We start from the raw sequence: 27442 nt of genomic DNA, 5'->3' as shown, positions 1-27442 counted from the left end.
CTTTCATTTTACCAGAGCAGGTTAAGAAATGAAAGCTGAGCTCTGATTGGTTGCTAGGGATGATGGAGATGGCTTACTGTTTTACAGATAAATGAGGATGGTTAGCTTTTTGTTCTGTCAGGTTGTCGTATGCACATCACAACATGGCTGTATATAACATTATAGCCTGATGCTATTGGCACATCCAGCATGTATGTGATATCCACTGGGCAGGCCATAGGTCCCACATCTATCACCCAGAGCAGGGATGGGGAACCTTTGGCCCTCCAGCTGTTGCACAACTACAATTCCCATCATGCTTGGGCCGATGGTTCTCTATCCCTGACCTAGAGGGCTGCCTGGGCATGCTGGGAGTTGTAGTTTTGCAAAAGGTTGGGAAGCGCTGGTCTATAAGAATTATGTAAACTGTAAAACAGCCCATTGAACTTGTTTTTATAACCAGGCAGGAGAGGACTGGGCAGCCCTCTATCTACAGATACCTGTGGGACCCACACTTATAGCCTGTCCTGTGGATATGCCGGACATTTTGGAGATGGGAATAACCGTCCAAAAGAAATGCTATGGAGGCAAACCCGTAGCGAATTGTGCAAATATCATAGTGAATTTGAAGCAGAATGTGGTTAAAAAAAAAAAAAAATCTATTTAGAGGTATTTTAAGCAAAATCTGCAACAATAAAATCCATTGAAGATTTGAAGTCTGTAGGGCCGGTCCACAGCCTTTCACCATGTACCTGTCCATGCAGATTTTCTTTGCAGTGTGTGTACAACCTCATCCACATGGCTGCTGTAGTAATAAGCTATGTTCACACACAGTATTGCAGCAGATTTCATGCTGCGGGTTCTGAAGCGAAATCCGCTGCGATACTCTTTCTTGGTATCTCCTATGGCTTTACATACAGTGGATTTTTCAATCTGCTGCAAGTATGTAAAGCTGTAGAAAATGACAAGAAAGAGGAGTATCACTGCAGAACTTGCAGCATGAAATCCACTGCAATACTGTATGTGTGAAACTGGCCTAATACTGCATATATTCTGCATGCAAATCCAACATGCACCTCATGTGAACATACCCTTGAAGTAACATCTGCCTGCGGTAAAATGGTATGTGTGAATCCAGCCTTAAAGGGGGGTTATCCCTTGTTCTCAGGATAACTAGATGATAAATGGGGGTCCAACTGCTTGAACCCCCACCATGTAAACTGAGATCACTTGTTCTTTGTGTGAATGAAGCTGCAGCACACATGCTTGGTCATGGCTCTATTTAGGTCAGGGCTGATCAGTGATTCCTAGGTGGGTGGCCAGGGACCACCATGTTGCAATGCCTGCTGTGCTGCCTGGTCGCAGAATTTCAGTGGGACGCACAAGCAGCTACAACTGCAACCTGAAAGATCATCCTGGCCACAACCTGACCCAATAGAGTTGCTTAATAGTGGTTCTTGGCTGCATGACTGTGAATAACTGTGTAGCTTTACTTATATTTTTTTATAGGACTTCACGGCATAGCCATCTATAGTGTCTTTCAATGCCTATAAGTCTCATAGACAGTAAATGTTGAATTCATTGTGTGAATTAAGTCATAGCCAAGCTTGCACGCTACTCCATTTATTTGAAGGGTTAATTGACCTCCATTCTCGAAATCATTGAGGGACCCCCACCTAACAGCTAACCCCTAACCTAACCCCTATCATGTGGATTGAAAAAGCCACTCTGTGACATAAGACCCCCCTTTTTCCCACAGGGCAGGTCCCAGAGATTGGATTTGCACCTATTAATCTTATATGACTTATATTTAAAATTTCTCATAAAAGTTGGAATACCCCTTTAACATCCTAAATATGGTGTATGAATTCAGGTTTAAAAAATAGAAAAATTTTGAGACATAAAAGTAGAAAAAAAAACTGGTGTGACCCTAAAGACAGAGTGGCCCGGTCCTTCAGGGTTAACAGTGTCCGTATGTTTATAGAGAGCGGTCACCTGAATGGGCTGGTGTGTGCTGTCACCGTTTGGGGGTTGCTAGGTGTTCAGTTTACAATTACTAAGGGAACACAATGCCAGACAAATGTTTCTTTTACTTGACAATTTGCCCGTGTGAAGAAAAAGGAAAAGTTTCTGGTTAAAAAGCTTTTATTACAATTACCAAACAATCGGGCAGACACCTATAATGTGAGGCGATGGGAGGGTAAGAGTTTCTGATTCTTTATTCATTGGGATTTTGCTTTTCTGTTGTTTCTGATTGTTGCTTATTTCATAGAAACAACCTACTGAATTGTGATCTTTCCTCTAATAACAGGAAATCCAAGGCTTGTGATGCAAACGAGAGAAGCAAATCCATTTGTTTGGCAGGTACAGTAAATAGTGAGCCGATTCATGTTTATAAGTCTGAGACATTCCCTTGAGACCTGACGCTCCCCTGGCTGGGGAGTCCTTACCTGCTGCAGCTGCCTGTATATTGGTATGGCTGCTTGCTACTAGTCGGAGCAATAAAAATAATAAATAAATATAAATATATATATATATATATATATATATATATATATATAGCTACTTAGACATAGAGGTATTACGAATAAGGAGGAAGGGGTAGCACAAGGTGGGTGCCCAGGTTTGGCATTAATGTTTATTGAGGCTAGCTACTAGGTATGTCTATGAATTGTAGAGCTTTATACTACCGAGCTGTAGATACTCTTTGTGCCACCATATGGTATTATATAGAGACGGTATTCTCACTTAAAGGGATTCTGTCAGCAACTGGGCTGGCCCAAAGGAATGACAGTGTAGTGTAGATGTGTGTCCCCTATTGTGTCTGTTACCTTTCTTGAAGCCATAGGTGCTGTAAATTTTCCACAATCTTGCCTGATACATTTGAAATAATTGTCAAAGAGGAGTAGCGGGGAGGCGCATGTGCGGTTGCTGGCGAGGGCCGCATGCCCACTTGGCAGTTTGCGCCTGCTCCCTGCGCGCTCCTTTAGCCAGAACAGCGCAGGCGTGCTGAGCATACGAACTGACTTGGCTTCAGGCCCTCAGCGCGCCTCTGCAATACAGTGCATGCGCGACTCCAGCAATAGAAGCGCGGAGACTGGACACAGGCGCAAACTGGCAAGTGGGCCAGCAATGGCGCATGCGTGCCTGAAGATGACGTCACTAGGAGGAGACCGGGCCGAAATCAATATGCACAGCAAACAAGGAGAAGGAAGTAGTGGTGAGGCGTGCCAAAGTGCAGCACAAACGCCTCACCACTACTCCTTTTTGACACTTATTTCAAATGTATTGGGCAAGATTGTCTACAGCACTAATGGCTTCAAGAAAGGTAACAGACACAATAAGGGGCACACATCTACACTACACTGTCAGCACCTCAGGACCAGCCCAGGTGGTGACAGATTCCCTTTAATACCAGTGATCCCCTTAAAAAATACCTCTGCAATATGACGACAACAACGGCATAGCTCTTTTCTTTAGAATTTCATATGAAAGATGTCTCAGTGCTTCATTGTGGTAGTAAGATATAACCCCATAAACTGCAATAGGTGTCCTAATATGGCTCCCTATGTAGGGAGTTATAATACACCTGTGTTAAAGGATGATTCTCACCCTAGAAATGTATGGTATACCTGCTCTTCAGGAGGGAAGTACCCAGACCTGCGTCCCACTTAGCGAGTCAGCCCCTGGATGCTACATTCAGGTAGAGAATGTGCTCAGCTTAGTCCATTGGCACTACTTTTAGGACCCCCTTAGCCTATCTCCACATTTGCGTCACTTGAGTTTCCATTCTCGGCCTCAGTCACAGAATCCATTTAAATAACAGGGCTGCATGCAGTATTTTTTTGCCCCGTTTATTGGGCACAAACAGAAAATCCGATGGACCCTCTAAAGTCAGTGAGGTCTGACAGGCTCTGTCTGTGTCCATTGTTCACAAACAGAATGGAATCTGCCAGGCCTTAGACACTGATGTGAACTTAGCCATAGATATAAATGCCTAGATGTGCCAGGTGTATGGCCAGATGGACTGGTTGCCCTCATCCTACACATAAGTGGGACTCTCAGAGTTAGAACCCGTATCTATCAGATATTTATGGCATATTCTGTGGCTATGCCGTCAGTGTCGAAGGTGGGTATACCCCTATAATTGTGTATAACAGTATGATAAGTGTACTATATATTATATATATATTGTTTTCTTTTAGATATCACCATTTCATTGCATGGAAAATGAAACCAAACCCAAAGCTGTGAGTAAGAAGAATGGGTCCTGATGTTCCTTTACTAAATGATTACAAGCAGGAATTCTTCTGGAAACGTTTTCCACAAACGGTTCTTGGCGGTCCACGATTCAAGTTGGGTTACAGCGCACCTCCTTACATATACATCAATCAGGTGATCTTGTTTCTGACACCATGGGTCCTGGGCGCTGTAGGCACTGTTCTTTACGAAGTCCATATCTTGGAAGACTATTATGCCGCCATCATCTCTGCAGGACTGATGCTCATTGCCTCCTTTGTCATTCAGCTTTTAAATCAGTATGCCCGCAGGAAGACATCCACCATAGAAAGGCTACAGAATCAAAACACCCTCACAGATGAAGACGACTTTGACTTTTCAGGATGCCTCGGCTCAGAGACTGTGAAATTCATAATAGCGGGCAAGAAGTTCATAGCCAACTTAATATTCCATTCCATCCTTGCTGGGGTGCTGTGTGGTCTGGGGGCATGGTATCTGATGCCATATCGGATAGACTTGTTGTATGGCAACACAGGAGGGACAGTTATGATCTTTATATTTGGTTGGGTAACAGTATGCATAGCAGAATATTCACTGATCATCAGTTCGGTTACAGAGACAGCGACTTTTCATGCACAAGATACTTATGAAATCACCCCACTTCTGAGACCTGTCTATATATTTGCTTTCATTGCTGTTGATCTTGCAAACAGGTAAATTGAACCACACTGAAAAGTGACGTGTCATTTGTTTTTTTTCTGCATGCATTTTTAAATGTTCCCCCTTGAACTCAATAAGACTTGTTTTTTTAGGTAAAACCATGCAGGTTATGTGGTAGGTAGGTCAGTGCATACTAACAGCAGGTGTGGTTTTTGTTCTAAAGACTCTGCAGTGTTACCTCGATTAATAACCTATTATTTTACTTTACTGGGATGAAAGGCAGCGATAGATGGGAGGATACTGAAAACAGAAGACAGTAAAGCAGGGCATAGCTATTTGGATACAATCTAGCTATAAGGTCTGGTTCACCCGAGTGTATTACACGATCATTATGAATGCAAGTCCCGGCTTGATTTTGTGGGATCAAAAGTGTGGTCTGGTCGGAACTATGTTTAGCTTGTGTTCTGGTGTTCATGCAGGTCATGGAGCAAGTACCATTAGACAACTTTTAAAAATTAGAAAACCCCTTTTAGTTTGGCCTATTCATGTCTATTGGTACATCGTGGTATATGTTGGAACACATTTTGGTTTTCTGGCATATTTACACAGCATAAAGACTTTCCTGATATGAAGACAGTGGGTTTATAGTACCAGTGTGTTTGTCGAAAATTCTCACACCCCAGGATGGTGACTCTTGTAATATTTATTTTTCATCTTTTTTCAGGTTTATCACTACTATACCAGCTTTACTTTTGGCCAACAAAATCTTACATATCATCTTTCTATTTCTGCCCTTTCTTTGGGCTCTTGGCATTCTCCCACCTCTTGACGCTCTTGTTCTTTGGGGAATGGAGCAGATACTGGAATTTATATTGGGAGGATCACCGATGTCCAGTAATTTAAGGTATTGTTTATTGTGCCTTCTGGCTTTTATGTTGGTAATATTCACAAACTAAAACTTGCTCATTTTTATTTGATTTGCAACAATTCACTATGCTGGATATATCATGGTGATCCTTTTTTGCTTTTGGTAGCCATATAATTTTCCATAGATGTCAATAACCAGACATGGGGGAAAAAAAGATATTTCTGTCAGTCGTGCTGTATGCTATGCAGTGTCAGGCTGGGTTCACACTACGTATATTTCAGTCAGTATTGTGGTCCTCATATTGCAACCAAAACCAGGAGTGGATTGAAAACACAGAAAGGCTCTGTTCACACAATGTTGAAATTGAGTGGATGGCCGCCATATAACAGTAAATAACGGCCATTATTTCAATATAACAGCCGTTGTTTTAAAATAACAGCAAATATTTGCCATTAAATGGCGGCCATCCACTCAATTTCACCATTGTGTGAACAGATCCTTTCTGTGTTTTCAATCCACTCCTGGTTTTGGTTGCAATATGAGGACCACAATACTGACTGAAATATACGTAGTGTGAACCCAGCCTCAAAATAGCTTTGGGCCATTGCTTAGCAACAGTCACTCCTGTAGGTGGTTGGTATGGTGTGGCATCCATGTTATGTGCCATCACCATAGCAGTCAGTTACCGCCGGCCACATGGATATTTTGGTTATAGGGAAGATGGTCAGATGAAATGGTCAGTATGCTCACTACAAAGAAAAGGAAAAAAAAATGGCCGGCACATACTATATCACTATTGACACTAAGCAGGTGCACGTTGCTACGGCTGAAATACAGACACAAAAAAGTGGTGCAGAAGCACGCTGCAAATGCTAATATAGATATTTAGAATTGCAAAACCGCTATAGAAAAAATAGAAAAAAATAATGGTTCTTGGCATACCATTTGATCAAATAGTGTGTACCATCGGCAACCTCAGAGGGTTATTATTCTTTTCTCTATAGCAGTTTTGCAATTCTAAATATCCATATTAACCACATCTTAGCATTAATTTCAGTGCGCTGTTGCACTTTTTTAACTTTGTCAATTAATCGAGCAGTGATCAAGCGATCATTTGTGCATCTATTGAAACTCCGTTATCAATAGCAATGAATTTACTGGCCACACAAAAGATGCAATCAGCTAAAGAACGCTGGCCCTTTTACACAGACTATTTTTCGGGAATGAACATGCTGTAAAGGCTATCCAGCGAAAATCTTTTTCTTTCAGATCAACTGGTTTCAGATCGTTATATAGATTTTTAATGTACTTCTATTTATAAATCTCAAGTCTTCCCATGCTTATCAGCTGCTGTATGTCCTGCAGAAAATGTTGTTTTCTTTTTAGTCTGACACAGTGCTCTCTGCTGCCATCTCTGTCCGAGACAGGAACTGTCCAGAGCAGCAGCAAATTTTTATAGAAAACCTCAAACAGAGATGGCAGCAGAGAGCACTGTGTCAGACTAAAAAAAAACAAAAACATTTTCTGCAGGACATACAGCAGCTGATAAGCATGGGAAGACTTGAGATTTTTAAATAGTAGTAAATTACAAATCTATATAACTTTCTGAAACCAGTTGATATGAAAGAAAACGATTTTTGCTGGATAACCCCTTTAAAGGAGAACTCTGGTGAAAATTTTTATTAGAGTATTGTATTGCCGCCCAAAAGTTATACAAATCACCAATATACACTTATTACAGGAAATGCTTATAAAGTGCTTTTTTCCCTGCACTTACTACTGCATCAAGGCTTCACTTCCTGGATAACATGGTGATGTCACGACCCGACTCCCAGAGCTGTGCGGGCTGTGGCTGCTGGAGAGGATGATGGCAGGGGGACACTGAGGGACACTGGGCACTGGAGGGACACTGAGCATCCGTCTGCCATCATCCTCTTCAGCAGCCACAGCCCGCACAGCTCTGGGAGTCGGGTCGTGACATCACCATGTCATCCAGGAAGTGAAGCCATGATGCAGTAGTAAGTGCAGGGAAAAAAAGCACTTTTTAAGCATTTCCCGTAAAAAGTGTATATTGGTAATTTGTGTAACTTTTAGGGGGCAATACAATACTTTAATAAAAAATTTCGCTGGACTTCTCCTTTAAGTGTAGTTGTGGGGTCCATGCATCTTACATCACTCTTGCTGCCATGTTTTGGATTTTTTGTTTCCTGCATTCCCTGTTTGCGTTCTCCTGTGTAAGATTTCTTTTTGTATCTTACAGGTTGCTGGTCACATTTGTAATATCACTTGGGGTAACCATATCAGCGTATTTCATTCCAGACTCCATCGGTCTGGTTCTCTTCATAGCTGGACTTGGCTTTATTCTCAGTCTTAATTTAGCAGAAATTGGAATTGTTCTCAAATACCACATAAAGAAACAGAGGAAACCCACCTATAACTGTATCACCTTTTGGAAGATGACTTGGAAGGAACCCATGATGTACTGTGTCATTCTTCTACTGGTTCTGCTGGAGTCCAGCCTTTTACATCACTACTGTTATTCCACCTTTTCCTTACAAAGTCCTCAGGCCATTGTCGGATATTGTCTCATTGTACTTTTAGCTTTTTTATGGATTCTCAAAGAAATTCAAGGTGCTTATATCTTGGGGATTGTAAGAAATCCCTTTTTCCAGAACGATATCCGGATGTTGAATGTCTTCATGAAGAAACAAAGCCGATTACAAAAAGCAGCTCTTGTAAGGAGAATTCTGCTCATGCTGGGTAAGAAGTAGAAAATCAAAATGTTACATTATAAGATCAGGAATACAAAAAAATCCCATCGGTGGCATTGCTTTATATATATTTTATTTCTTTATTTCAGTTTCTCCTTTTGCAATGGTAGCTTACCTCTCTCTGGACACATCACTGCATACCCGGAACTCTGTGTCAGTCTGCATTGGATTCACAAGGGCCTACAGGATGGTAATGAATAATTGTGATGAAACCCTGTTCACTGGTGTATGATGAGAGCTGCTGATAGTACCCGGTCCTGGTGCCACCTGTCTGTATCATAGATTCATTATGCAGTAGAACCTTATACCTACTGATCTGTAGTGCTTTAAGGGGTTATCCAGTGAAAAACTTTTTTTTTTTTAAATCATATGATTCCAGAAAGTTATATAGATCTGTGATTAAATTTTATTTAAAAATCTGAAGTCTTCCCATACCTATCAGTCTTGCAGGAAATGTTGTTTCCTTTTCAGTCTGACACAGTGCTCTCTGCTGACGTCTGTGTCCAAGACAGAAACTGTCCAGAGCAGGAGAGATTTTCTGTGGGGTTTTGCTACTGCCCTGGACAGTTCCTTTCTTGGACAGAGGTGGCAGCAGAGAGCATTGTGTCAGACTGAAAAGAAAACACCACCTCCTTCAGGACATACAGCTGCTGATAAGTACTGAAAGACTTTAGACTTTGAAATGAAAAATCTACATAACTTTTTGAAACTAGTTGATTTGAAAGAAAAATATTTTCGCTGGATTACCCCTTTAACACATCATTGATTCTAGGTATCGGAACTATTCGCCGTGCCATATTTTTCCTTTAGAAAAACACACAAAATATGCATAAATAAGTGACATATCAATTGTTTGTGCATATTTGAAATCTGTGCTAAAGAAATTATGCACCACAGTTCACAATGTGAATTTTCATTGAAAACCATAGGACATGTATTGATCTTTAATGGAATAGATAGTGTTACCTTACTGTATATGTCTATGGGTGATTTGTCAGGGCGATTGATGCAAGTTCGGAATGTTTTAGGTGCAGAAACATATATAATTTGTCATTGTCTGATGCATTGGCTTATTTTCTGCTTTTCTTCAGATCTGGCAGAACACGGAGAATGCCATGCTTGAGATGGTCGTTGTCTCTATTGTACAGCTTTTCATGTTTAACACACAATTGTGGTGGAATGTTGGGCTGGATACTGGCATACGGCTAATTCTGGTAAGTGGATTGTCACTTATAGTATTTTTGTGTACTAGAGTGGCATTTCAATCTCCTGTTTGACTTTACATAGGGCATAGAAAGATGCTAGTAGCATAGCGGGTGGCCCCATGCTTGGGTCCTACACTAACTAGGACTTGCATTCAGAAATGAAAGAGGTTATCTAGCATTAGAAAAACATGGCCACTTTCTTCAAGAGACAACACGACTATTGTATCCAGGTCAGGGGTGGTTTGCAACTAAGCTCCATTCACTTAAATGGAACTGTGTTGCAAAACTCTAACCAAACTAGAGACAAGAGTGGTGCTGTTTCTGGAAGGTCATGTTTTTCTAACGCTGGACAACCCCTTTAAGTACAACCTTTTGTTTAAAGGCAACCTGTCAGGTTGCCAGGGCCTTATACACCAGACTGTTGACATGACACCTCAGGAGACCAGCATTATCCTCACTTTCTACAATACCTTAGAGACCTGAAAGGCAACTTTATTTGCCGCTTCTTTGAGAACAAAGTCACAGAGTCCAGAAACAGTCATAGTCATCCCCAGTTCATAACACCTCGTATATTAGCTGTTCCTAAAAATTTTTATGACATGTGGGAACAGGCACATGTACATTACCACCACATACAGTACAGACTCTTATCTTGGTAATACAGACTTATATGCATAATTCATTTCAAAACATAAATCACAGAATATGAAGAAAGACGCAACGTTAGATTATTACTGAAATGTTGCAAAATTTGTTAAACCTGTTCTGTATTATGCATCCTGTCACACAAAATGCTTTTTTTCCCTGCACTTACTACTGCATCAAGGCTTCACTTCCTGGATAACATGCTGATGTCACGACCCGACTGCCAGAGCTGTGCGGGCTGTGGCTGCTGGAGAGGATGATGGCAGAGGGATGCTCAGTGTCCCTCCAGTGCCCTGTGTCCCTCAGTGTCCCCCTGCCATCATCCTCTCCAGCAGCCACAGCCCGCACAGCTCTGGGAGTCGGGTGGTGACATCACCATGTTATCCAGGAAGTGAAGCCTTGATGCAGTAGTAAGTGCAGGGAAAAAAGCACTTTATAAGCATTTCCTGTAATAAGTCTATATTGGTAATTTGTATAACTTTTGCGGGGCAAAAAAAATGCTTTAATAAAAAAATGTCACTGGACTTCTCCTTTACGTCAATGGCACATTTGTAGTGAGATGTCAAACGTCCTCACAATACAAGAGCTCTATAATTGCTAAACTTTATAGAGCGAAAAAGAGAGTAAACCCCTGAAAAAATGTTCCTCTTCTGTCACCCACTACAATTGGCTCATCTTTACTATAGAAAACACAAGTCCTTTGTCTCCATAACAGAACTCTGGTTGGGAAACACTGCTTTACTTTTTTTCGAGAAAAACCTAGAACTTGCAGGACATCACTGGGCGATGTTCATTGATACTTCCTGTTCTCATTGTTATCCTGCATTGTAGATGTGTAATTTTACCTCTTGCCCTCAGGTTGCTATAATACGTGACCGGCTATGTCAGCTAGTCTCTAAGCTGCAGTTTGCTTTAACTGTTCTGCTGACATCCTGGACGGAGAAGAAACAAAGGAGGAAATCTACAAGCAGTCTGATTACAGTGAACATCATCTTCTTCCCCTTGGTGCTGACCTTCATTATCCTCTCCGCTCTGCTCTCCTCATCTTTACTGGCACTTTTCACTTTGCCCGTCTTCCTGGTTGGATTCCCACGACCTATCCGCAGTTGGCCAGGAGCTGTAGGTGCTGCAGCTTGTGTCTGTGCTGACACAGTCTATTACCAGCAAATGGTTCCAGGTTTTGCTGCTGCACTGCAGTCTGCGTTTGCTTCAGGTAGTCTCGGTGGGTATGATCTTGTGTGCCAAACATTGGAATTTACTTGTTCTAGTTCTTGAATATTCTTAGAAGTCACTGAATTCTGTTGATCTATAAGTTTTGGGTAAAACAATATTTAGGCTTATGCTTTCTCCACCCACCCTCAATGATTGACACTTCTCTTCTCCATGCAAGCTCATACAGGGGTGACTGTCAGTCAATGAGTGAATCCTTCCATGAAAGGATTTCGATCAATAAGCTATATTTAATCTTTGTACAGAAAATATATATTAGTCTGTCAATCTTCCCCTGCTACATAGCATGCTTGGGCAGTACATGACCGCTTTTGGTTTAAAGGCCTACAGCGGAATAGGATATGTGGAATAGGATATGTATTTGCTCTTGGCGGGTTAATTGGGTGTGACAACTTAGAGGTAGAATGTAGACTGTTTAACATCACAATGGCGTTGATTACATTCGCAAACAATCATGGTTACAGGCTACGCTCTCATCTTCAACCTATCATTTTGCATATACATCTCCTATACAGACTTGCATGTCTGCATGGTAACAGACTGCAGAACAAACCACAAAGAACAGAGTGGGTGAACTAGAGTTTATGCTGATGTTTTCATTTTAGATGTTTTGGGGCAGTCAAAAATTGTTATGAAGGTGGACCTTCCCTTTTAAAGCAGTAGTGCTCTGTTGCAGAGCTTTAATTCCCATCAAGCGTGGAAACGCTGGAATTGTAGTTTTGTAGCAGTATTTGATGCTAAGCTAAGTCCTTAGCTTAGGGCAGTCTACGGTAGCTGTAGGTTGTCCGCAATGCGCAGACCTACTCTGTACAGAATAGTGATCTTTGCTATAATTGCGGGTCCGTATTATTTTTGCGACATGGATCACGACCACACAACGCATACGGAATGTGTCAGCGGTGCCATTTAAATAAGTGGCCCCGGACCCACAATTATGGGCAGCACTACGGAACATGTGAATGTGGTCTTAAGACCTGCAGAAACCATTGGATAACTGTTAGGGAATAAAAGGAAACTGTACCCTTCCTGGAGCTAATGGTGGTTGTCAAATTTGCCCTTTAGTTTTTTAGCCAACTTTCGAGGAGAGGGGATGATCTACTCAAGTGCCACAGCCAGATGGACCTCTTCTTTTGCCTTCATCTCCCAGCCCTTCTTTGTTTGACATACAGAACCATGTACATCCATCTAAGAGGAGCTGGAAAGTGAGGGCAAGTGTGGAGTCCTACCAGGCTGTGGCACTTCGTGCAAATCGGTCCGTCTCCTTGGCACTGGCTGAGAAATAAATAGGCAAAGTTTTGCAACCATCAGCTCCAGAAAAACTACAGTATGCTGTTATACCCTAATAGCTATCCAACAGTGCCTGCTGCTCTTTTCATCAAATACTGCCGACAGCTTCCCTCCAGGTTAAGTATTGGCCTTTTTATACACATTTTCTTGCACACATACAAAATACATGGTGCTACAAGGCTAGGATACTTGTTGCCAGAGCCTTTATTATTTAGTATAAAAGACATTACCATATAAATTTACAAAAATCACTGCCCGTCTGCACAGTTTTTTAAATTCTATTTCCACCGTAGTTTCCAAGTTACCCCGTCTCCAGAAGTAAGAACGTTCAGTGGAATTTATTGCTTAACTTACGTCAGTTTTGCGGTTTTGGAAAATTTTTAGGTCACCTGACATTGTAATTTGTGACTTTTCAGTCCTCTTGCCATGCCAAAAATGGGAGGGTGGAAATGGAAGCCAACAGAAGACTCAGACCAGAAACTGGCATTAAAAGTAACATAAATGGTGAAATGCCACACATAAATGTTCTCCCCCGCTTTCTCTATAGTGTTACCTGTTGGTGGCCACTCTGTATTTCATTATAGAGCCCTAAAACATGACTAGGAATATCAGCCAGACCTGAGACACCCATCTGTAGACAGCTGTTTTGGGATTCCTGCTCTTTATCAGTACTGAAAAGGATACTGGTTGGCTGGGTTGTGAGGCCTTTGCTGCAATTCTGGGGGATACTGGTTTTGTTTGTGGAAATTCAACTGGAGTTTTACTATCAGTGCTAGCTATGAAGAAAGTTTTGCAGATTAACTCTTCTCCAAAAGTAAGAAAGCTGGCTCTCGTGCTACCTGTGGGTATGCCTAAATGGTTGAACGCTGACTTAAGGGTCTTTTACAGGATCTGATCGGCCAGGAGCGTGGCTAGAAACACTTCTGCGGTCGATGCGCTCCTGTACAAGGGACAGCTATCAGCCAAGGATGGCAAAAATACTCAATCCTTGGCTGATCGTGTCTTTAGAGCAGGCTTCAAAATTTAGTGTTTTCGGCTGCACTTCTTTTTATATATATCTGGTATATAGGTTAATGTGTGGCCGATTATGATAAAGGCAAAGTGACAGCACAGATATGTATATATCCATGTTGTCAGTTTCCAGATCACAAGCAGTGCATACTTACCATCCTTGCTGCTTGTGAACCAGCATCGGGCTGCCGCCTTCCTTTAGAATGATTGACAGCCTAAGGAAACACGGCCTGAAGATACAGTCAGCGGCCAGAGGACTAGAGAGCCGGATCACTAGCAGCTTGGATGGTAAGTGTACACTGCTGCTTGTGATCTGATCTTGTGATGTATATATATCTGTGCTGTCAGTTTCCATGGCGATACAAGGATTGTTTGTGCATTCTGGCTGCTCAATTTGTGGTGCTGTGTAAAGGCACTGCAAGCAAGCGCTGATCGGCACTTGTTTGCAGCCGCTCATGGCTGACAAATCCTTAAAGAGGTTGTCCAGCAAAAATCTAGATTTGTAATTTACTTCTATTAAAAAATCTTAGTCTTTCAGTACTTATCAGCTACTATATGTCATGCAGGAAATGTTGTTTTATTTTAAGTCTGACACAGTGCTCTCTACTGACATCTCTGGCCAAGACAGGAACTCTATGAATCTCCATAGAAAACCTCCCCTGCTCTGGACAGTTCTTGTCTCGGCCAGAGATGTCAGCAGAGAGCACTGTGTCAGACTGAAAAGAAAACAACATTTCCTGCAGGACATACAGCAGCTAATAAGTACGGGAAGATTTTTGCTGGACAACCCCTTTAACATTGCTTGTAAAGCAGGGTTCACACTACCACGATACGGATGTATTTCTGCGTCCGTATTACAGCCACAAGTCCCAGCATGATCATGGATGTGAATACCTGAACTGAGAGCTAAGTCAGGCTAGAAATGGGGGGTATAATATGGACACAAAAATGCATCCAGTACTATGGTACTATAGTAGTGAACTGGCCTAAGTCTTCTTACACCAGATGGATGTCTATAAGTACCATCTGAAGTGACAACAGTGGCGGCGGGCTGGTCCATTTCCTAAACTGACAACATTGGGGATTGGGGACCCAACTGGAGGACGTCCCTAAATTATTTTCATCTGCCCCATGAGGAAATTGCATGAGTTCCTCATGATTGTTATCCCTTCTTCCCAGACTCCGCCTAATAACACAGCAAAGTGGGCAGGAGGGTGCATAACTCGGGAGCTGTAATAGCAGTTATTAGTCAGCGACTAGGCAGAGTTAGATATTAAATACTTGAATAGACTTTTTAACAACTTGGCAGAAGTGGACAACACACTGACATGTCATTATATGACTTTATGTTGAAATCCTCTTTTAAGTAGGATTGTATTTACACATTTTAAGCTAGTTGCAAAAAAAAAAAAAAATGGACTCCGGCCTACACCCTGGTGTTTGATGAAAGAGAGTGACTTTTATATTCTTTGTTTTCTAAGTGGTTTACTGGCGTTTCCATGGAGCGTTGCCACAGCACATGAGGAAAGTATGACAATCAGGCAGAAACACTACTCTCGTGTTCCCAGTCATGTTCTCAATGCGAGGAATGGCAGCCATACAGATTATATTACACACGGCACTCTTGTCACACAACAAGCAGTGTTACATTTGGGCAAATGAAGGTGGATGTGTAACCCTTCAAGTCGGGACCAGATTTGCTTCCACACATCATGTTGTAGAAAATAGTCCAGTTCTCTTAAAGTGTCACTGTCATATTTTCTTTTTTGACAGAAATCACTAGTACAGACGATTTTAAGAAACTTTGTAATTGGGTTTATTAGGAAAATATGCCATTATCTGCATTCAAAAAGATTTTCCCCAGGAGCCCCCCTCCCCCCTCTCTCTCCTCCCTCCTCTCTCTCATTCATTGCTCATTATCAGGAAATCTTGACTCTTTTGTATCAGTCGAGCCCTGTGTAACCTATGGAGAGGGGAGGAGAATAGTCGCCAGCAGAGAACAAAGGATTACACAGTGGGACCTGTGTGAAAGCCCGTATTCAGAGGTCAGTGCTGACTTCAGAGGAGATAGCCCGGTGATGTAGCTGTAAATTAACTCTTTGTTGTCCAGTTTTGGTGCCTCATCTCCCTCACCCCCCCCCCTCTCCATAAGAGAACCATGAAGACAGGGGGGAGAGCTTCAAACTGCTTTTTTATGATAAAAATGCATTTTTTGGCTAATAAACCCAATTACGAAGTTCCTTAAAATCGCCTGTACTATTGGTTTTTGAAAAAAAAAAATATATATATATTGAACGACAGTGACACTTTAAACTAGGGTTATTGCCTTTATAGTACACCTGCACATTACTTGCAATATCCATAAAGTCTCAGTGAGATTGATCAAATTCTGCTTCTTGGAATTCTACTGTCATTAAAAAAAACATTTGACATGTCAGAGACATGTCAAAAGTTTTGAGCGTTCAGACCCTGACCGATAGTGAGAATGAGCTGGGAGAAGTTTCCGCTCAGCATGGTCTGCTCCCCATTCTGTGTCAGTGGGAAAAGACTGCCTCAGACTTCTCTACTCACTCTACTACAAGGGAAACCCCTTTAAGGCTGAGTTCACATCTGTGTCTTAGGCTCTTTTTGGATCTCCGTTGCAGGCTCTGTACAGCAGCAGTAAGCTATTCAAATCAGACTATACGTATACACTAAAATCATGGACTATGTTTCCATGTATTCTCTGATCACTCATGTTAGCCAGATGGCACAATATTTTCTTTTGCCATTTGGCTAACAGGAGAGAAATCCATTCCTGCAACTGTGAGAAATGTTGATAGTCCGTGGCTTGGGCAGTTTAAGTATAGAGCATTATATATAGTACCCATTGTTATAAGTTTATAATTAATAGAATTTGTTTTTTGTTTTGTTTTTAATTTAGGTCTTGTTAACCCGGGATCACATTTCCTTTGCCGCTTTCAAGACCGACTCATATGGCTGCTGATTCTTGAAAGAGGGTACAGCTATTGCTGCGTTAACATAAAGGTAAAACATTTTGTGTGTTTAAAGTGTATATGCAAATTAAAAATTCCATAGGATATGTCATCTATATTGGATAGGTGGGAGTCCTCCCATCTAAGACTCTGTTGCTTGGAGAGAGGAGAGAAAAATCGGGTACGAAGATCCAGCGCTGCCACTGTATGCAGACAATTGCACCAACGTGTAGGAGAACAGATTGCACTTTATTCAGAAAAGCATCTAAGACTCTGGCGCTCTGGTCTAGTAGAAGTCAGCCACTAGTGTCCACTAAAAGCCCCTATACACATTAGAGAAACGTTGGGCAAACCTGCTGACAATCTATTGTGTATGAGTAATACTAACTTCTCTTACAGTTGTTTGTGGGTGCTCATGAGCGTGGATGCAAGTGATCCAGATGGAGCATGTCAGGCGCTAGGGTGTGGAAGATACCAGTAGATTCAGATGTGTAGAAAGCTTCTTTATTTTGTCTCAGAGAACGATGCATTTTGGGGTGATTGTACCACTTTTTCAAATATTAGAGACATCATGACAAAACAAACAATCAATGACATTAACCCCTTCAGGACTGGACTGATTTTGGCCTTCAGGACCAAAGCCCCTTTTTTAAAATCCAACCTCACTTTATGCGGTTATAGCTATGTGATGCTATAACTTTTCTTTCTGATTCTAAGATTTTTTTTTTACATATTGTACTTTAGGTTAGTGGTAAATTTTGGCTGATATGCCAAAAAAAATTTTGTGAAAAATGCAATTTTTTCATGAAAAAAATGACAAATTAGCATTTTTAGCAGGTTTAATTATGTAATAAATTTATTACGCACACGGCGATACTAAATATGTGTATATTTTTTATTTAAATTTTGATTCAACATTTATTATTGTGTTGGGGGATATGGGGATTGTATGTGATTTTTAATTTATTATTAATATATATATTTTTTTTTTTTACACTTTATTTCATTTTCCCACCATGGGGACTTTACTGTACAATTGCCTGATTACAGGCATATTGCATTGCAGTGCTGATTTGTACTGCAATACAATATTCCTGTAATAGGCAAAGCTGATCAGAATCAGCCTTAGGGCCCTATTCCACCGGACGATTATTGTTTGCATAATCATTAACGATTAACGATCTCAAACGACCGCTATTGCGAAAGACCTGAAAACGTTCACTCATTTCCATGGAACGATAATCGTTACTTATGATCGTAATTGCGATCGTTTTTTCTTCGCTATTTATTCGCTATTGCGTTCGTATCTATTGCGAACGACCGAACGATGTCTTATTCAATGTGAACGATTTGCGAACGTTTTGCGAACGAGAAACGATAAAAATAGGTCCAGGTCTTATAAAGTGATCAACGATTTCTCGTTTGGTCGTTAATCGTTAACTGCATTTCAACCAAACGATTATCGTTTAGATTCAAACGATTTAACGATAATCTGAACGATAATCGTCCGGTGGAATAGGGCCCTTAGGGTCCATTTACACAGAGATTATCTGTCAGATTATCTGCCAAAGATTTAAAGCTAAAGCCAGAAACAGACTATAAACAGGGAACAGGTCATAAAGGAAAGCCTGAGATTTCTCCTCTTTTGAAATCCATTCCTGGCTTTGGCTTCAGATCTTTGGCAAATAATCTGTCAGATAATCTTTCTGTGTAAATGGACCCTTAGGCTGAGCCTGATCAGCTTTCATAGCTGTGACACCAGGAGGCTTTGGGGAAGCGCCCTGACGTCACAGCTCCATCGGGGCTGTGCGATCTCACCGCAAAGCCCCGATGGGGGATGAAGGGAGGATTCTCCCTTCTTGCAGCATTATAGGTGCTGTGATCACACTGATCGCAGCACCTATAGGGTTAACTGCCGAGATCCGGCCCGGATCTCGGCAGTTGCGGCGGGTGCCCAGCTATCACTGACAGTCGGGCCCCCCTGCGGATAACACGGGTCTAGCTCCTGCGCCCATGTCATCCCTGTGACGTGTGCAGATTTGGACGTTCCAGCACGTCTATTTGCGGGAAGGGGTTAAAAAAGAAGGCCAAGCACCCAAAACGCATTGATCTCTGAGACCAAATAAAGAAGCTTTGTACACTTCTGAATCTACTGGTGTCTTCCACACCCTAGAGCCTGACATTCTCCATCTAGATCACTTGCATTAACATTCCTGATCCTGACCCAGCATCTACACCCGGCATCCTGTGGCTAAAGCCCCTATTCCACGGGTCGTTTAAAGGAGCAATATCGTTCGTATTCGGCCGATATCGGGCGCTACGAACGATATTCGTCCCGTGGAAAAGCGACTGATATAGCAGCGATCTGCTGCCGTCGCTCCGTTGAATAGGAGCATCGGCAGCAGACGCTGCTATATCCTATGGGCTGCCCGGACGATCAGCGATCCCCCGGGCAGCCCCCCCGCAGCTCCCCGCCGCCCCCTCCCGCACTCACCCGCTCGCTGCAGCCGCGTTGAATAGCGGCGTCAGTGAGCGGGGAACGAGGAGCAAACAAGCGCTAATAGCGCTCGTTTGCTCCTCCAAACGACTCGTGGAATAGGGGCATAAGGACGCCTCTCCAGTTGACATCAATAGGTCTTCAGTGCTCATTTTCCTGTTGATCAACATGATCAACTGCAGATGAAAGAATATGTTCTAGAACCATCTCTATAGTTCTGGTAAATGTTAATGACAATGCCTTAAATTCAGCGTGTTCACACTACTTTACAAAAAAGTGCTAAAAGCTGCCCTGAATGTAATGGCAAATAAAACTACCAATCCCCTTACGCCTTGTTAAAGAGGACTGTCACTTACAATTGACATACGTGATTGGCTGACAATTTTCTGTCTGTGCCCATATTAACATGTGACTATGATTAGTATTGTTTGCAGAATTTCTCTTGTGCAATAGTTCATTTCAGTCTAAAACGCCATTCATGTATACAAATCGAAACTACATCTGCTTTAGATTGCCCACACCCCGTTTGATTAGAGGTCTTAAAAGAATTTTATTTGCACCTAGACATCCATAGCCTAACATCTATTTCCATGGCTTATATCTACGCTGCATGAAAATGACCACTGACCCCCAACCGGTTGCAAAACCACAACTCACAGCATTCCCTAAAAGCCTTTGGCTGGGAATTGAAGTTTTGCAACAGTGAGACACAGACCCATATTGCGCAACTAATGTGTGACTTCAGTGTTTGGCACACAGGTAACTACAATTTGCCATTTGGCTTGAATACTGCTGGTTTTGAACAGAGGTGTTGCCAACGTTATTTTCTGTGTGCGCTTTTGACACCAATATTTGGCCTTATTAGATCCAAAATTATTTGCTTATCTCTGTCAAGGAGTGCTTAAAAACAATGGAGTTTTCCAGACTGCTAAGACCCTAAGTATCCTGCTACCTAGCAGGGAAAATGTTTTTTGTTTTTTTTTTACAGGTAAGAACAAAGTGATCAGCCAGTGAATGACCAATTACTTGTGTGTTCGCTGATCACTGGCCCTATTACGGTACTATAAGGGTCCATTTACACAGAAAGATTATCTGCCAAAGATTTGAAGCCAAAGCCAGGAATGTATTTGAAAAGAGGAGCAATATCAGGCTTTCCTTTATGACCTGATCTCTGCTTATTGTCTGTTTCTGGCTTTGGCTTCAAATCTTTGGCAGATAATCTTTCTGTGTAAATGGACCGTTAGATGAAGCGATTTTTAACAATTGGCGATTAACAATAAACCATTGCTAACAAGATTGTTTATCGTTAACCTGAGACTTTTCACCATATTACACAGAACGCTAGTCGTTAACTCCATCTGATCCTAGCAAAAGAATTACACTGAACGATTAGTGAACGAATGTGGAATTACAGCGAACGATTAACAATGACTTTAGGGTCAGATCTAAATTAACGACACACAAACGATTTTCCGATTTTTGCCTGCAATTACACGATACGATTATCGTTTAAATTCGAACAATATAACGATTTTCTGCACGATAATTGTCCTGTGTAATAGGGCCCTTACACAAGGTAATATTTGCACGAAAATCATAGTAATAATCATCTAATAGGGCCCTAAGTGTCCAGCACTGCTGAATATTGATTGTTGATTGTTGACATGTCGATTAGGATAGGCTATCAGTAGTAGGTCAGTGAGGGTCTGACTCTTGTCATCTTTATCAGTCAGTTGTTTGAAGCAGCTGCAGCACTGCCTCATGATGAATAATGCTTATAGTTAAATCCAGACCCAAATTACCAAGTTTTTAAAATTTATTTACGTGTTTTAAAGTATTTCTCATATGGTCAGATATTCCAGGAATATTGCTAGAAAAGTGCCAACCTGCTTCTATTCAATAGCTCCACCTCAGTATGTGTCAAGGTGAGCTTGAACACCTTTCTCTCTTTTCTGCTGGGTATGAGGAGTGACCCCTGGTGTGAGGAGACAGATGCTTTAAGGCTGCAATGTCCTCTCTTCTTGGCAGAGGAGGAGACTGCAATCCCACTTGCTTACCGAAACCACCAAGACAAAATTGATGAAAAAAAGAGAGAAGTAAGGCTAAGCATGCATGTCCACCTTGGCACATTTACTATGGTGGACATAGTGTAACTATTAAAAACAAACAGTAGGTGGCTCTATACTAACATTCTATGCATTAACTATACTTTGTTTTTGGGTTTCTGGTGAGATGAGCATTTTATAGAAATTGTACATACAAAAATGTTCTAAATATTACTATGAATAATATGCTTTGTGGGGCAACCCCTTTAAGTCCTTTTAATTTACCAGGTATGGCATTTTCATGTCCGGTATTTCATTTTACTACAGCTTTGTTCCATTCAAGTGAATGGTACTGAGCTGTAGTACCAGGCACATCTACTATTAGGGTAAATTCACACGGGCGGATCCGCTGGGAGTCTCACGCACGAAATCCGCAGCTAATCCGCAATACACGTATTAATAATAATAAGAAAAATACATGTATGGCGGATTAGCTGCGGATTTCATGCGTGAGACTCCCGGCGGATCCGCCCGTGTGAATTTACCCTTAAAGGTACAAAGCTGTGAATGGTATTGAAAAGAATGTGGCACTCACTGATCAGTGGGGGTCCTGGGAGTGGGTTCCCCACATAGGTGATATTGCGGCCTATCCTAAGGATAAGAGATGAATAATCCTGTTATTTTCTAGTTAGATTTAACAATTAGACTCCATTTTTTGCCATAGGGACTGGAGCTACAGGAGACCTCCTGTCACACAGCTGAAGCTCGGAGAGTAGATGAAGTATTTGAAATGGCATTTGAACAAGCAGAAAATTCTGGTCGACTGGTCCTAAATAACCATTTTGGGAACGTCTTAACACCGTGCACTGTCGTCCCAGTCAGAGTGTATTCTGACGCTAGGAACGTCTTGTCCGGTATAATAGACTCTCATGACAACTTGAAGCAATTCAAAGAGGATTTCATTAAAGTGCTTCTGTGGGTGCTGATACAGACGTGCTACAAGAAGTCAAGAGCACAGGAAAACATTGATGCAGAACAAAAGGAACTGGACGTGACGGCCCTGCCTGAGAAACACCAAGGATCTGTAGATGCACGTCCAGCAGAATATAATGAATCATCAAAGGACATAGAAAGTTACAATGATGACCTGGCCGACGAGTGGTCGGATGATGACATATTTGAAATTCTTCCACATCCAAAGAAAACTGTAGTCAAACCTTCTGTGGCTGCGTCTGCTGATGGCTTCTCCATCCCGGGCAGCGTGCAGACAGTGCATGTCGACTCCTATGTAGAGCAAGATGTAGCAGTGGATAAACTTTACTCAGTGGTGGGTTTTGGTCTTCCCGCCACTGACAAAGGAAACACAACTCACGTCGAACATTTCAAAATGGTGGAATTTAATTCCTCTTACTCTAAGTTTCTTACATTACCTCAGGACTGGATTTTGGGTTCCCTAATGGGTATGAAAGTGAGCGAGATAAAACAAATGTTCCCAACAGACTGGTATGAATTTGTTTTGTCTCAGTTAGATTTTCACCACGTCAGTGGAAAGCCCTCCGTTTTACTTGAAGAAGGAATAAGAGACAGATCGCTAAGAGACCAATATATTAAAGGCCTGACTTCTATTTATTTTGCTTTCTTTGGTATGGAGAACTCTTCCCCCAGTTCGGCATGGCTGTTTAGAGCCTATTTGGGTGGTATACCCTGGTCGGTATCATTAGACTGGCTAACTGGAAATCCAGAACTGTTTCAGCTTGCACTCAAGGCATTTAGGTAAGGAATACATGTACAATGTTACCTGTATGGTGCTATATAAAATTAAATGGCATTTCATACTATTGGAAGCTAATACATGGAAACTTAATACAACTGAAACATAAAAATTAATAGGATGTCTCATCGGATAGCCAGGTGATACATTTCTTTCTCTGCACTACTGAAAGATTTTCCATGAAAGACACTTAAAGGACAACTCCCACGAAAACATTTTTTAGCTTATTTAACACACATTACAAAGTTATATAACTTTGTAATGTGGTTAAATACCCGGTCTGGCCCCCTTCCCCCACTTTCGGACCCCCAACCCCCCCGCCCGGAAGTTAAAGAATGTATAGATTACCTATTACGATCGTCACGGTCCTCTTCTCTCGGGCGGCATCTGGTGACGACGACGTCAGAGTCGGGGGGGCGGTCCGGGTCTTCTTCCTCCTCGGCGTCTTCATAGAGAGTGAATGGGACGGAAAAGGCTGCTGGTGCACATGCGCACCAGCAGCCTTTTCATTGGCTGGAGCGCATCACATGGCTTCCAGCTTGCTCAGCCCTGATTGGCTGAGGTTGCTGGAAGCCATGTGATGCGCTCCAGCCAATGAAAAGGCTGCCGGTGCGCAAGCGCACTGGCAGCCTTTTCCATCCCCAGGACCCGGAAGTCAGAGACATCGCTGGACGGCGGTGACGGTGAGGCGGACGGCGGGCGAATGGAGTGGCGATCGTCACCGGAGGGATGGTGAGTAATGGTGTCTGTGTTTTTTTTTGGGGGGGGTCCCGCGGGAGTTGTCCTTTAAGGCCCTATTCCACAGAACGATTATTGGCCGTATTCGGCAGATATCTGCCGTTACGGCCGATAATCATGGTTTCTTTCTCTCCTTGTCCTGTCCTAAGGTTGTTTGTAGTATTACAGCTCAGCTCTATTCACTTCAATGGAACTGAACTGGAATACCACACACAAACTGAGGACAGGTGTGGTGCTGTTTCTGGAAGAAAGCAGATACGTTATTTAAATCCTGGATAGCCCCTTTAATATAGTAATAAAGTCTTAAGTGTGACTGTCTGTAAATTAACAGTGCCGATAAGAAATAAAGAGTGGATTAGCATGTGTTCTTACACAGTGACCATAAATGTTGGCAGAACATCTGTGCATGTCTAGCAGTGCATACTGTTTCCATCTCAGCATATGGGTCTATATAATGCCATAGACAATGTTTTCATTGGTGATTTACAACATAAGAAAGGAATAATGTATTTCCTTTAAAGAGGTTTTCCAGGCAAAACATACTGATGTGTATTCTGGTTAAAAACTTGAGATGCCACAGTTGCCGCTGACCATGGCATCTAAAGGGTTAAGCTGCTGGTATTGCAGTTAAAGGGTTACTGTTGTTCAAAGGAGAAGTCTGACATTTTCTTAAAGCCGGCAGCCTGCAGGGGGAGGGGGGAAATTGATTTCAAGTAACAACTTACTGTACCTCTCCCCTTGCCTGCAGTGAGCGGCGGTAGCAGCCGCTGGATCCCCACCGGGCTCTGGGGTGTCCACAGTACAACCCAGCTCTTGTAAGTGCCAAGCCCCTTAGCCAATCACTGGCCACGGCGCTGTCCCGTCTGAGCGGCCCGTCATCTCACAGGCCGACTCTGAAGTTCCAGCAGCAGCTGCAGGGAACGGGCAGAGGCTTGGAGAACACTGGGTAGCGCGGTCAGTTATGTAAAGGTTTATTACTTTTTCATACAGTCATCAGCCGTCAGCCATGCATCGCTATTACATGTAGCAATGCATGGTCAGCGATCAATAATTTTTAGCTGGTTAAAAGACAATGATCAGCCGATGAGCGTTTCTTCGGCTCCTCTTCATCTTCATTACACAGAGCGATAATCTGCCGAATCGGCCTGATTGGGCAATTATGGCTCTGTGTAATAAGGGCCTTAAGACAAAAGCTAAATCTTTACTTCTATAGCAGCATTTTCCTCTAATACTAAATAGATTGCAAGTAAGTAAAAATGATCTGTGTTGTCAGCAGTTTTCTAAGTTTTTCTTCTTTCTGGAACTTCCAAGTGCGGATAAAGCCGCCAATATAGCTCCTAGGTGTGCAGGCAGGTGTGTCACATGACATTTTTTGAAGGAAGGCTCGCTAATATCAGTCGAGTTGACTGATACATTTTTTATAGAGCTTATTTATGCAACTTTTCCATTCCTTATAACTGCATATGCTTATAAGCTGTCACCTTTGCTCAGTCTTTGACTTTTATCTTGCAGGTATACCTTTAAGCTTATGGTAGATAAAGCGAGTCTGGGACCCGTCGAAGATTTCAAAGAACTGCTAAATTATCTGGAGGAGTATGATAACGATTGGTACATTGGTCTGGTGTCAGACTCGGAGTGGCAGCAGGCAGTTCTGCAGGAGAAACCATATCTTTTCTCTCTGGGTCATGATCCAAACATGGTAAGATATTCTAGAAGCATCAGAATTTATATCCGTACAACCTGTAGTACAGGTACTGCTAGTACTAGTGAAATTAGTCAGCTAGAGAGGTTGCATTGACTGGGATATGTCACCAATAAGTGATTAGTGCCCCCCCCCTCGACAGCTAGTGGCGAAGATGCTGTGCAGAGGTACTCTAAGGCTGGGTTCACACTGCGTTTTTGCAATCTGTTTTTGCAGTCCGTTTTTTGAAAAAAAACGGATGAAAAACGGATTGCAAAAACGGATGCATTTGTGTGCATCCGTTTTGATCCGTTTTTCTATTGACTTCCATTATAAAAAAAAAAGCGGATCAAAACGGATCCGTTTTTTTTGACGGACACAAAAACATTGCTGACACTATTTTTTTTGACAGGCTCCCGACCCCCCGCTACAGCCCCCTATACTGACCTGATCCCGCCGGGTCCGGTCGGGTCACGGAGATCTCAGCCTCTGCAGCCCGGCGCGCACGCTGAGAGATGAGTCCAACGCTCATAGACAATGACTGGTGAGTCCAGCGCTCCGTCATTCTCTATGAGCGTTGGACTCATCTCTCAGCGCGCGCGCCGGGCTGCAGAGGCTGAGATCTCCGTGACCCGACCGGATCCAGAAGCGGGATCAGGTCAGTATAGGGGGCTGTAGCGGGGGGTCGGGAGCCTGTCACCCCGGCGCGGGGGGTGACAGGTTCCCTTTAAACGTATGCTAAAAACGCAGTGTGAACCCAGCCTAAGTAAAAAGGGGTTATGATACCAGATGCCCCAGAGTTCCTGGCCTCTGAACCATATTGCCCAATCACTGTTTCACCCACTTACAAATTGCATTTTGATTTTTACGAGGCTCACAGTGTTACTTTTATTGCCCTAGATAAGCTATGGGGACATTACACATCCAGGACAGCTGCTTCTCATCACCCGCCAAGAGAGATAGTTGATACATTTAGAAAATAAGTAACTACAAGATTGTTAAACACTTTATTGTGGTTGTAGCGCTCCAGTCTTCAGTCTTGTAGCTAAAGCTTTCATGCACGTGGCAGCATGTCAGATACATTATTGAACAAATCCCAATAGACGCATTCACTGTAATGACGTCTGTATGGGCTTTGCTAGTTATGACAAGGAAAGTGCTGCAGACTATGGTATTAGTACCTTGAAAAAATATATGTTTTTAAAGATTACAATCAGCATTTTCAGACCAGTCTAATCTATTAAATCAATGTTCCCCATTCACCATTTATCCAGTGTTAGAAAATACGGCCACTTTCTTCCAGAGACAGCACCACTCTTGTCTCCAGTTTGGGTGTGGTTTCCAATTAAGCTCCATTCACTTCAATGAAACTGAGCAGCAAAACCCTGCCCAAGCTTGAGACAAGAGTGGTGCTGTCTCTGGAAGAAAGTGGCCATGTTTTTGTAGCGCTGGATAACCCCTTTAACTGCAAACCACACCTGAACTGGAGACAAGAGTGACGCTGTCTCTGGAAGAAAGTTGCCATGATTTTGTAACGATGGATAACCCCTTTATGGCTGCATTTAGAAATTTTACTACAATTGAATTCATTTACATCAGTGTTTCCTAACCAATGGCTCTCTAGCTGTGGCAGAACTACAAGTGCCAGCATGCTGAAAGTTGTAGTTTTGCCACAGCTGAAGATGCATAGATACTAGAGGTGAGCAAAGTTACCGAAAGTTAGGGTTTGCATGAACCAGAAAGATCAGCATTTCAATCCTGGTGCCTAGAGAAGGTAGATTGAGCCCAAGGACAGCCTGGAAAACATGGGTACAGTCTATGAGCCAAGTTCACTCATCTC

General features: G+C 42.4%; 1 protein-coding gene across 4 annotated transcripts in view; it reads left to right on the top strand.

Annotated features, from left to right (window-relative positions):
* PCNX4 (pecanex 4) overlaps nucleotides 1-27442 on the top strand; it is a 28929-nt gene that overhangs the window by 579 nt on the left and 908 nt on the right. For 2 of the 4 annotated variants that reach the window (XM_069950134.1, XM_069950135.1), the window contains exons 2-11: nucleotides 2291-2343; nucleotides 4185-4931; nucleotides 5603-5782; nucleotides 8007-8506; nucleotides 8607-8707; nucleotides 9609-9731; nucleotides 11226-11589; nucleotides 16819-16922; nucleotides 22137-23185; nucleotides 25434-25620. In XM_069950134.1, coding sequence (XP_069806235.1) covers nucleotides 4243-4931; nucleotides 5603-5782; nucleotides 8007-8506; nucleotides 8607-8707; nucleotides 9609-9731; nucleotides 11226-11589; nucleotides 16819-16922; nucleotides 22137-23185; nucleotides 25434-25620 — 3297 coding nt within the window. In that variant the 5' untranslated portion in view covers nucleotides 2291-2343; nucleotides 4185-4242. Of the gene's footprint in view, nucleotides 1-35; nucleotides 101-1658; nucleotides 2180-2290; nucleotides 2344-4184; nucleotides 4932-5602; nucleotides 5783-8006; nucleotides 8507-8606; nucleotides 8708-9608; nucleotides 9732-11225; nucleotides 11590-16818; nucleotides 16923-22136; nucleotides 23186-25433; nucleotides 25621-27442 lie in introns of those variants that run through there. The other 2 variants (XM_069950136.1, XM_069950137.1) reach the window with 2 other exon arrangements.

The sequence above is a fragment of the Dendropsophus ebraccatus genome, chromosome 13 (genome assembly GCF_027789765.1).
Source record: "Dendropsophus ebraccatus isolate aDenEbr1 chromosome 13, aDenEbr1.pat, whole genome shotgun sequence".
Classification (NCBI taxonomy): domain Eukaryota; kingdom Metazoa; phylum Chordata; class Amphibia; order Anura; family Hylidae; genus Dendropsophus; species Dendropsophus ebraccatus.
This window is presented reverse-complemented; position numbering and strand designations above follow the sequence as displayed.